The sequence below is a fragment of the Phalacrocorax carbo genome, chromosome 1 (genome assembly GCF_963921805.1).
Source record: "Phalacrocorax carbo chromosome 1, bPhaCar2.1, whole genome shotgun sequence".
Classification (NCBI taxonomy): Eukaryota; Metazoa; Chordata; class Aves; order Suliformes; family Phalacrocoracidae; genus Phalacrocorax; species Phalacrocorax carbo.
Window position 1 is genome coordinate 22863312 of NC_087513.1, and position 12155 is coordinate 22875466.

General features: G+C 41.6%; 1 protein-coding gene across 3 annotated transcripts in view; it reads right to left on the reverse strand.

Moving 5' to 3' along the window:
- Positions 1-12155, reverse strand: part of MAPK12 (mitogen-activated protein kinase 12) — a 45862-nt gene that overhangs the window by 21475 nt on the left and 12232 nt on the right. For all 3 annotated transcript variants that reach the window (XM_064446003.1, XM_064445996.1, XM_064446012.1), the window contains exons 3-4: positions 9883-9941; positions 6136-6247 (exon numbers count right to left, since the gene is read on the reverse strand). In XM_064446003.1, the coding sequence (XP_064302073.1) occupies positions 6136-6247; positions 9883-9941 (171 nt within the window). The remainder of the gene's footprint in view (positions 1-6135; positions 6248-9882; positions 9942-12155) is intronic.

Below are 12155 nucleotides of genomic sequence, written 5' to 3' on the forward strand. Positions count from 1 at the left end.
ACGAGTGCAGAGGAAAGTATGCCCGTACGTTGTATGTTACAGGCACAGGACCATAAAACCAAAATTGCACTGTGCAAGCGGCAGCCAAGGAATGACATACAATTCCAGACAGTGCCGTTCCATGGCCTCATTGCAACATGCATCTCCAGAGCAGCAAGGGAATTAAACTGCCATCACTGCAGGAGGGCCTGGCTGATGCCTGCAGAGCTAGGTCAAAGTTTTTCTTCTCTTGCAATTGTGTCACCAAAAGAAAAGAATAATAAATAAGTAATAGCCTTTTTATGATCAACAGTTGTGTACAACCAAAAACCAACACTAATATAAGAATTGCAGTACCAATCTAGACTGAGAAGTATTTTCATATCACATTAATATAGACTGCAGATGGACAGCTTAAAGAGTATCTTCTTTTTGTGTCGTAAGACATGAACTTTAATAATCACAAGCCATTTTTAAAAAGCCAAATAGAGGAAAAAACCAGTAGCAATAATAAACAGTATTTAGCAGAAAGGTGAGGAAGAAAAACATACAAAGTATATGACAGCTAATATGTTTAGAATCATCTTTGTGAGACTCAGTAAAATCCAGAGGTATGTTGTTTTGCTATAGCTGTTGGCTCTGCAGTCCACAGAAGTATAAGATCCAAGAGATAAAAGAAAGATAAATAGAATCATAGATAGCATCATTTAGGTTGGAAAAGACCTTTAAGACCATTGAATCCTACCACATACCTAACACTGCTAAGTTGCACCAAACCATGTCCCTAAGCACCACATCTACATGTCTTTTAAATACCTCCAGGGATGGAGACTCCACCACCCCTCTGGGCAGCCTGTTCCAATCCATGATAACCCTTTCAGTGAAGAAATTTTTCCTAATATCCAATCCAAACCTCCCCTGGCACAACCTGAGGCTGTTTCCTCTCATCCTATTACTTGTTACTTGGGAGAAGAGACCAACACCCACCTCACTACAACTCCCTTTCAGGTAGAGAGCAACAAGGTCTCCCCTCAGCCTCCTCTTCTCCAGACTAAACAACCCCAGTTCCCTCAGCTGCTCTTCATAAGACTTGCTCTCTAGACCCTTAACCCTCTTTGTTGCCCTCCTCTAGACACGCTCCAGCAACTCAATGTCCTTCTTATAGTGAGGGGCCCAAAGCCAAACACAGTATTCAGCACTGGTGAGACCGCACCACAGGTACAGGGGCACGATCACTGCCCTACTCCTGCTGGCCACACTATTCCTGATACAAGCCACAATGCTGTTGGTCTTCTTGGCCACCTGGGCACACTGCTGGCTCATGTTCAGCCAGCTGTCAACCAACACCCCCAGGTCCTTCTCCACCAGGCAGTTTTCCAGCCACTCTTCCCCAGGCCTGTAGCACTGCATGGGCTTGTTGCAACCAGGACCCAGCACTTGGCCCTGTTGAACCTCATACAATTGGCCTGTCCAGGTCCCTCTGTAAAGCCTTCCTACCCTTAAGCAGATCAACACTCCTGCCCAATTTGATGTCATCTGCAAATATAAACATTATTTCTGAGAAAGAGTGGTGGATTAAATGGTCAGGCGTATTAACTGGGCTTATAGTCATAGCTATTCTCTGAAAAAAAACCCCAAGAATCATGAAGAAGCGCAACAACTAACTTAAGGATGGAGTCTGGTTATACTTTTTCTTCAAGTATAAGAAAATTTTAAATTGAATTTATTATTCTTTCCCAGAAGCCATGCTCCAGCTAAGTGGCGACTTACTGGAGGAGCTACAAGATGAAGCTTTCCTACAGTTCAAAACTAGACAAATCTGACTGGTCTCTTCTAGCCTTTTATGAATCTTCTCATATTTTCACAGTGTAAAATGCTGGCACATTACTAAAACAGACACTAGAAGACAAAATCGAGCAAAGGTGACAGGAGGCCTACGTGATGAATGAAGAGTTCCTAGACAAACTGAAACATAGAAAGGTAGTGTACATGAGGTGGAAGCAGAGTCAGGTCACCCAGCAGGAATGTGGGGACACTATCCAAGTGTGCAGAGATGGAGTTAGGAAAGGCAAAGCCTACCTGGTACTGAACCTGGTGAGGTACATGAAGGGTAACAAGAGCTTCTACGTTGTTGTGGTTTAACCCGGCAGGCAGCTAAAAAACACCCAGCCGTTTGCTTGCTCTCCCCAAGTGGGATGGGGGAGAGAATAAAAAAAAAAGGAAAAGGTAAAACTTGTGGGTTAAGATAAAGACAATTTAATAGGACAGAAAAGAAAGTGAAAATAATAATATGATAAAAGAATACACAAAACAAATAATGCACAGTGCAACTGCTCACCACACGCTGACTGATGCCCAGCCAGTTCCCGAGTGGCAGACACCCAGCCAGCTTTTCCCCTAGTTTATATACTGAGCATGACATCATATGGTATGGAATGTCCTTTTGGCCAGTTGGGGTCAGCTGTCTTGGCTCTGCCCCCTCCTCTCCCAGCCTCTTGTGCACTTGGAAGAGCATGGGGAGCTGGAAAAGTCCTTGACTTAGTAAAAGTGCTGCTTAACATCAGCATGTTATCAACATTATTCTCACCCTAAATCCAAAACACAGCACTATACCAGCAACTAGAAAGAAAATTAACTCTATCCCAGCTGAAACCAGGACATACATGCACATCAGGAGCAAAAAGAAAACATGGAAACGCAGGCCCACTGCTGATTGGGGCAGAGCATCAGGTGACAAGGGGCATGGAAAAGGCCCCTTTTAAGGTACTCAATGCTTTCTTTCCCTCCATCTTTATTGGTAACATTTGCCAAATTATAGGTCACCAAGACCACTGGGAAAGTCTGGAGCAAGGACGACTTATTCTTGGTGGAGGAAGATCAGATTAGTATTTAAACAAACTGGATAGACACAAGTCCCAGACCCTGATGGGATGTGCCCATGAATGCTAAGGAAAGTTGGCCAGAGTCATTGTGAGGCCACTCAATAATAAGTGAAAGGTCACGGTGATCAGGAGATGTTTCTTATGATAAGAAGAATGCAAACATTGTTTGTGCCTTCAAAAAGGGCAAGAAAGATGATGATCACAGAATTACAGAATGGTAGGGGTTGGAAGGGACCTCTGGAGATTATCACGTCCAACCCCACTGCTTCAGCAGGCACACCCAGAGCAGGGAGCACAGGAACATGACCAGGTGGGTTTTGAATGTCTCCGGGGAAGGAGACTCTACAGCCTCCCTGGGCAGCCTCTTCCACTGCTCTGGCACCCTCACAGGAAAGAAGTTTTTCCTCATGTTTAGCTGGAACTTCCTGTGTTCCAACATGTGCCCATTGCCCCTTGGCCTGTTGTTGGCCAACACTGAAAAGAGTCCAGTCCCATCATCCTGACACCCGCCCTTCAGCCATTTATAAGGATTGATGTGATCCCCCCTCAGTCTTCTCTTCTCCAGGCTGAACAAACCCAGGTCTCTCAGCCTTTCCTCATAAGGGAGATGCTCCAGCCCCCTGATCATCTTGGTAGCTCTCTGCTGGACTTGCTTGAGCAGTTCCCTGTCCTTCTTAAACTGGGGGGCTCAAAACTGGACACAGTACTCCAAATGTGGTGTGATTAAGGAACTAAAGGCCGGTCAGCCACACCTCACTCCCTGGGATGGTAATGAACAAATAATTCTGGAAACCATTTCCAAACTTAACAGGGAAAATAAGGTGACTGACAGTAGTCAACATGGATTTACAAAGGGGAAAATCATGCCTGATTAACCTGTTAGCCTTCTATGATAAGATGACTGGATTCATGGATGATGGGAAGGCAGGCGATGTTGTTTACCTTGATTCTAGCAGGGCTTTTGAAACTCTCCCATAACAACCTCATAGATAGAGCAAATATCAGCTTAATGGACAGTGAGGTAGACTGAACTGCCTGGATCAAAGCTGACTGAGTCAGTTGGCTGAACTGCCTGGATCACAGGGTTGTGATTGGTGGTAGGAAATCCAGCTGGAGGCCCATCACTAGCCATGTCCCCCTGAGGTTCAGTACTGAGGCCAGTCCTGTTTAACATCTCCATTAGTGACCTGGATGATGGGACAGAGTGCACCCTCAGCAATTCAGCAAATGATACAAAGCTGAGAGGAATGTTCAGACGTCAGGTGGTTGCGCTGCCATTTAGCAAGATCTCCACAGGCCGGAGAAACAGGTTGACAGGAACCCACCAAAGTTCAACAAAATCCTGCACCTGAGAAGGAATAACCCCATGTAACATACAGGACGGGAGTTGACCTGTTTAGCAGAAAAGGACCTGGAGGTCCTGATGGACAAGTTGAATGTAAGCAATGGGCCCTTGCAGCAAAGACGACCAAAAGCCTCCTGCTTTAGGCAGAGGATTGCTAGCAACTTGAGGGAGGTGATCCTTCCCCTGTTCTCCGCTCTGGTGAGACACACCTGGAGTGCTATGTCCAGTGCTGGGCCTCCCAGTTAAAGAGGGACACTGAAGCAAATCAAGTGAAGCTCCATGAAGATGATTATGGGACTGGAGCATCTGATATGAGGAGAAACTGAGACAGCCAGGATTGTTTAGCTGGGAAAATGCTCACAGTGCATCCTATCAATGTGCATAAATACTTGATTGAGGCAGTAAAAAAGACAGAACCAGATACTTCTAAGTAGTGCCCACTGACAGGACGAGAGGCAATGGGGAAAACCTGAAACACAGGAATTTCCATTTAAACGTAAGAAAAACTTACTTTGCTGTAAGGGAGATTGGACCCTGGAACAGGTTGCCCAGAGAGGCTGTGGAGTCTCCATCCTTAGAGATACTCAAAACTCAGCTGCACAAGCTCCTGAGCAGCCTGCTCAGTTTTACTCTGCTCTGTGCAGTGGGGTTGGACTACACAGTCTCCAAAGGTCTCTTCCAATCTCAGGGAGTCTGTTAAAAGGCATTAAAAAGTTATTTTCTTTCATAGAACACCCTTCTGACGTCTTTCACACCTGTTTAACTTAGATGCCTACTAGTTTGGGCTTGTAAGTGATTTACCTGTGCTCCCCTCAGCCACCTCCCACTCACACTTGTCACTAAAAATCCACAGTCCTTCCTCTTTATCAAAGCTGTCCCAGACTTGGAGACTTCTGAGCCTCTCTAACTTTACATGCATGTTATGCAAAGGACACATACTTTTCAATTTCACAGAAACCGTTCAGATGCCTAGCGAAGAAAGGTATTTCAATATAGAAACAATCCCAATGACTTACCTATTTAAATTTAGCAATGTACTTTAGCACTTTGCAGAACTGGACTTCTAACACCCCAGAGATGAAACTAGCACTTGCTGTGGTCCTTGAACACTTCCCAAAACCAGTGTGAGCACTAGGAGTCCACACAGCCCAGAGTCCCTCTCAGGGTCAGACTTTCACCCCAAAATACCACACCTATAAGTTGATAGATACGTATGATACCTATATATCATACCTATATGTATATACCATACCTATACATGTACCATACATATAGGTATAGTATAAATATAGGCACACCCCAATCACATATATACGTATGTAACACACATACACATATATATATGCTCTTCGAAGAGCACAGAAAGATACACTTAGAGCAGGTTAGGTGCAGAGTGCCTTACCAACAGTGCATCAGACAAGTATTGGTAATCCATGGAAAAATTTTCAAATTACAGAAATTTGAAGCTGATGACAGAGCTGAGGGCTCAATTCAAGGGGAGTCTTCCCTCTGAAATCAACAGTGGTTTCATTCTCACTCTATGCTCTCCAACTAGCCACAGTAAGAGGTGCGGCAAAGCAGCACCACAATCAACTACTGAGGAAGCAGGCAACTAAAAACCACAGCAGAGATGTTCTGGTGTACTCAAGTAAGGAAACCAAGGTCATCCTGGATCAATGTACTACAGAGATCTTGAATGACTATCTTTTCTTTTCACTTGAAAAAAGCCACAGACAAAACCATCATACAAAAAAATGCCAGATAACATCTATCATGACAAAACAACTACTATGCAGAATGTTATTACTTTTACTATACAAGGTGAGATAAATTTTATCCTGCTATCAAATGGTAAGTACTTACAGCTCTCCATAATGGTTTATTAGGAAAAAAGAATGTGAAAGCAAAATAGTAGTAGAAGTGGCAAACCTTTAAGCCCTTTAACATCTGATATACCAGGAACTGGATCCGGTCTTCAGTTAGTTTTTCATGCTTCATTATCTTACTCAAGTCTGTTCCCATAAACGGCATGACAAGGTAGCTTATCAAAAAACAAAGACAGAATAAATTAATTTGTCGAATAAACTGAAACAAAATTTTATGTTATAGTTCAGTGACAATATTAAATTATAGATCATTCAATTTACCGAACAATTCCATCATCATCCCCCTGCCCTCCAAGTTTCTCTGGTTTTACCTATTTTGATCGTCATAAAGAGGTATTGCCCAACCTCAACGCTGATTAGGAAAGTTGCTAGTTATCAGAAGAGTGCAGATTCTGAACTGGTTAGAAAGGATCTAATCAAGAGCCATGTGATATTTTAAAGATAGCTACACAGAAAATGAAGACATTCGCGCAATGCTGTGTATCTCACAATCATGACCGTAGCGTTGAACTAGCAGCAACCAAACTGCCTAGATGGGTTGTTCAAATACACAAGGTCAGATGTACAGAAATAGAGTTGATCAAATTAGGAGCCAACAATAACTTCCATTAATTTTCATCTGGGATCATAAACTGGGATCTTCAGTACTTACTACTGGTAAGTGACACCAGCAACAGAAAGCTTGAGAATGCCAAGCTGGCAATTCAAGGCTAATCTTCACTTAAGATCCAAAACTGTTCTTCACATTGCTTGTAGTAAACTCATCCTTCAGAGTCTATCCTTAAAGTCAGGTCTGAACATAGACAGAACCAGTCACATCTGGCACCTGAGGATAGTCATCAGTTTTCCTCTTCTTATGAACAAATGCATTTTCATGAAGGGAAGAATTAGATGTTATAATTGTTTCATAGCTACAGATTTTATTATTTAGACTTAAATGGGTTTCCGCTGGTTAAAATACGCAAATTACAATTCTGCTGATTTCTACTATTAAACCTGCATGAAAACTTCATTTATTCTATTAGAACTGTAGCTATAAAGAATATATAAATTGAATATAAAGCCATAAGGGAGATGGGACACTGATTTGGTCACTAGGAGTTATGGTTAATATTTTCAACGTTTCTTAGATACCAACATTTTTTCCCCACAGCCTTGGGGATCAGGACTCAGGCTCCCAGTCCCAGCATTCAAAGACAAATCTACCATCATTTGGGTACAAAAGATAACCAATTTAATTCTGTAACTATATAAGGATAGAGCAAATATGGCAAAGAGAATGACATCTCTTATCTCTCCCCCAGTATAACACACAGAATGTTTCCCATCAAGAGACCAAGTGACTTAGAAAATGGAGTTTAACTTCTTTGTTGATGTTCCTGACAGTTGAAAGCATATTAAGTTCTCCCACCACTCAGTCTTATTAAATAGATTTTCCCAGGGGTCATGAATATTTGGAATAAGCCATAAAAAAAACCTTTAGTGACTGCTCTAGAAAAAACAGACGTAGAAAGAGGTAGGGCAAGAGAAATAGAGAAATATATACACATCTTTTACTGCTGGCAGTGACCATCAAGCATTCATTAGGATTTTGCTCACCTGCCACCATCTGTACAAGTCCCAAAGCTTTGGATGGATAGTGATTTACGTGAACAAAGTGCAAAGCAATATATAACCATTAAGCACTGCAAAGAACAGGATGAGAAGGAAAAATAAGACTGTATTTTTACACATGCACAATTTGTGAAGTTTAGAAATTGATGACTTCAAGTCTCTTGCAGTTGAATAGAGAGCATTCCAGGTGGATGGAGAAACAAAAGAGAGGGAAAACGCACTCCTGTCTGAGTTTGAAAATGCAAACTTCAGCAATCATTTATGAGCAACACATTGGAACAGGACAACTATGGGCTCTCTTTCAACACTTTGTCTACTACTTAAAACTGTGCAAATTTATTTTTATTGCCAAAAATGTATTTACAATCTACAGCTGGAATCCTCACATAAGCTGAGGAGGTTAAGCACCCAATTAATAATTCACTTCAATGGGAACTTGATGCCTAATGCATTTACATTCTTTGAAGTTCCAGTTAAAACCCAAAATTCTTACAAAATGAGGAGCAGCAACATGTTCTGGCACATTGTGTGTGATACAAGCACAGTCAATGCAAGGAATAGAGATGAAGGGGGTGGGAAAGCAGCTGGCAGAGTGGGACTTAAACTGATAAAGATTTATGCATTTCTGATTTTGTTCACCATTTCAATCAGCTGAACTTCTAAAATTGAAGAAAGTTCAACAGAAGCACGAGCACGGAAAGGACGCTGGATATTCATAAAGGAAACGGGACCTTGTCTTCAATCTTTTTTACACTGGCAGAGGAGCAGGAGAACAGAATGGCAGGTAGAGCAGGAGCACGCTAGGGCTAGAAGTTGTCTGAGACCTTGGGTTTCTTAGCTAATACCAACTTTAAGGACTGGCTCTGGTGAAATCACCCACCCTGGTTCTGGTGCTTCTAGCCACAAATCTGCTTGAATTTGATCTTTATACAATAGGCCACATATAACGTCCCACGACTAGTCAGCAAAAATAAAGTCCCCCTCAAATGACCCATTCGACCTTTAACTCACAAAAGCACTTTCTTCACTTTCGTTTTAAATGTACACACATCTAGTTCTGCTCATCTTTAATGGCTTGCCCAAAGTCTTGAAAGAGAATTTCCCATAGGTCCACCTGATGCAGTTTGAGTTATAAAAATGTCCCTCCTACTTGACTTGCACCTCTAAAACTTGAAGGATGATTTTAGGGTCCCATTTAAAACACAGTGCTTGAATGCTAATCATATATAGCGTATGTAATAAAATGCACGTGTATAAAATTCTAGCACAATAGGCAATATGGACAACATCCTTTTTGGCTCAATGATCATTTTGGCCCAAATGATCAATATGAACACACGGTCCATGTTTTCTATACTTCATTTTCTATATTTTCCTGCCAGAGAGCTTTCTTTGTAATATCTAAATATGCAAGTTTGTTTTTGAAACATAGCTACATTTGGTGAAATTCACAACAGTTCTACAAATGTAACATGAAATCTACATTAAGCCTACCAGGACTTCTGACCACTGTTTCTCTAGTGACTCTAATTCACAAGAATTGCAGCAGGATACAAAAGCAAAACAACAGACATGCTAAATATCTTGTGTCTGAGATGCCACCAAAAAGTCAGGGAGATGTACATGCCTGGTGCTGGAAAGGATCTATATCATGAGCTGTTTGGACCACTGGACTGGGAAACCAGTCTGGGAATACAACGAACCACAGCACAGATAACCACTAAAAAATTCAGCAACATCAGCGGTTTTGAATTAGTCCTTGAATTAGGATGGATCACACCAGAGACATGTCATGTAGCAGGCATAAATTTCAGCCTACTTGTTTGGGTTAAGAATTGTCCTATCATTTGGGCAACCTGGGCATTAGGGCAAGGAGTCAGTACTTGAAAGGTGGATTGGGGAATCCACCAAACTGCCATGTATGAAGGGCTGAAGGAAGTACATGCCTTATGAGTAACTTGTTCTAATGACAATCTGAAAATCTCAGCCTACAAATTTTGAAGTTGCACATGAGAGTTATATTAAGATGAAATTCAGAAGAATAAAATCTTCAGAAAAATAAGAATACAATCCATGAAGCAACAATTTTGGAATTCTCCATTTAAAAAAACAAGAACCCTTCCTCCCGCACAAGCAATGATGCCCTGCTCCCTAATACAAACAACTCTGAACTTACAAGTCATTAAACTTATCCAGCGATACATCTGGTGTGAACACATCCAATATTCCAATGACCTAAAAATAAGGGAGAGAAATGGATTAATACCAATTTAACACAAAAAATTCTGAACTGCATAATAAATGAAAAAATATAATAAAATACATTTCCATAGTGAGACATTAGCTATAGGCATAAAGATGGCAGAGAGAATACTGAAATTAGTCCCTGGCAACACCACAATTTGTTATGTGTTAAATTTTATAACTCTGAGGGCTGTTTGACCCTGTGATAAAAAAAATTTTAAAAATTCATTTACTTGAACAAAAAATTCAGAGGCTAAAAAATTTATGTAAGAGGAGAGGGTATCTTTCAGTTTGAACCACTGAAGTGGCAAAAATAAACCAGACAAATTGGTTTATAACCTGAAGCAGTTATAAGTGCTATTCACCTAGCTGGGCCTGCTGCCTGACAACGAAGAACACTTTAAACATCATCTGATTTCAGTAACAGGGTAATTTAGGTACATAGACTGCGATATCTAATTGGGAGTATGGAGAAGAAACTAGGACTAAACTCTTTATAAAAAGAGTAAATTATCAAGAGCTTAATATGATTTACTGGCTTATACTTTAGGTTCTCGTTAAGAGTATTTTTGTTCAAACAAAAGCATTCTATCACTCAACAGAGAAATAACAATCTAGTAAAACAGATTCCCCACCACAGTTTTTCATATTAGTATGTTTTTCAGCAGAATTATACCAACTGACTAGATGCATTATGGTAACTGCCAACGCTTCTCTCAACACCAGAAAATTAAATATACAGAAACTGATGCTCTAAAAGATGTAGCTGGAATTGCCTGAAGCCAGATCTCAGCTTGGGTGCTGCTTAATCCAGGCAGCACCTAAATAGCACAGGCTTTTCAAGTTGCTTCTTTTCTACTCCTACTACTAATTCATGACCACTTCTGCCTGCTCAGAGGAGGTCTCCAAAGCCCTGGACTGCTCATGGTGTTTCTCAGGTGCAGGTTGCCATGTCAACAGAGATGTGCAGGGGTTTGTGGGAAAGCAAGCTAAAAGATTAATAACATTTATAACCTTGTTCAGACCGATCTCCATGGCCATACAATTTAAGGACATCAGATTATATATAAAACTAAAACCGTATGAAATTAGAAACTGCAAGAAAGACACCAGTGGTAACAGTACATTATGTTGTCTGATGTTACCATCAAAGTACAAAAAGGACTGCAAAATCCACTTCGATAAAAGTCAAGATGGATTTTGGATATTACTACTATGGCTTAATTGCTCCACAAAACAGAGTTCAGTAAAACACAGTGCATTAAAATAACAAGAAGTGAGAGCAGAAATGCAGGAAAAAAATGCAAGAAAGGTGACTTCCTTTATTTAAAGCTTTAAATAAAAATCTCCAACTCTGATGACATCCTTACTCTGCGTATTTTCATCTTTTCCACATTCAGGGGGAACTACAGTTAGCCTGGATATTATCAAAATTTCATAATGATGAACAAGATAGTGTTTTGGTTTAAGCCCAGTCTGCGACCAAGCTCCACCCAGACACTTGTTCACACCCCTTGCCCCAACCTGGTGGGATGGGGAAGAGAACTGGAAGGGCAAAAGTAAGAATCATAGAATCATTAAGGTTGGAAAAGACCTCTAAGATCATCAAGTCCAACCACCAACCCAACACACCATGCCTCCTAAACCATGTCCTGAAGTGCCATGCCTACATGTTTTTTGAACACCTCCAGGGATGGTGACTCCACCACCCCTCTGGGCAGCCTGTTCCAATCCATGATAACCCTTTCAGTAAAGAAATCTTTCCTAATATCCAATCTAAACCTCCCCTGATGCAGCTTGAGGCCATTTCCTCTCATCCCATCACTAGTTACTTGGGAGAAGAGACCAATACCCACCTCACTACAACCTCCCTTCAGGTAGTTGTAGAGAGTGATAAGGTCTCCCCTCAGCCTCCTCTTCTCCAGACTAAACAACCCCAGTTCCTTTAGCCACTCCTCATCAGACCTGCTCTCCAGACCCTTCACCATCTTTGTTGCCCTTCCCTGGATGTGCTCCAGCAACTTGATATCCTTCTTGTAGTGAGGGGCCCAAAACTGAACACAGTACTCGAGGTGAGGCCTCACCAGTGCCGAGTACAGGGGCACGATCACTGCCCTACTCCTGCTGGCCACACTATTCCTGATACAAGCCACAATGCTGTTGGTCTTCTTGGCCACCTGGGCACACTGCTGGCTCATGTTCAGC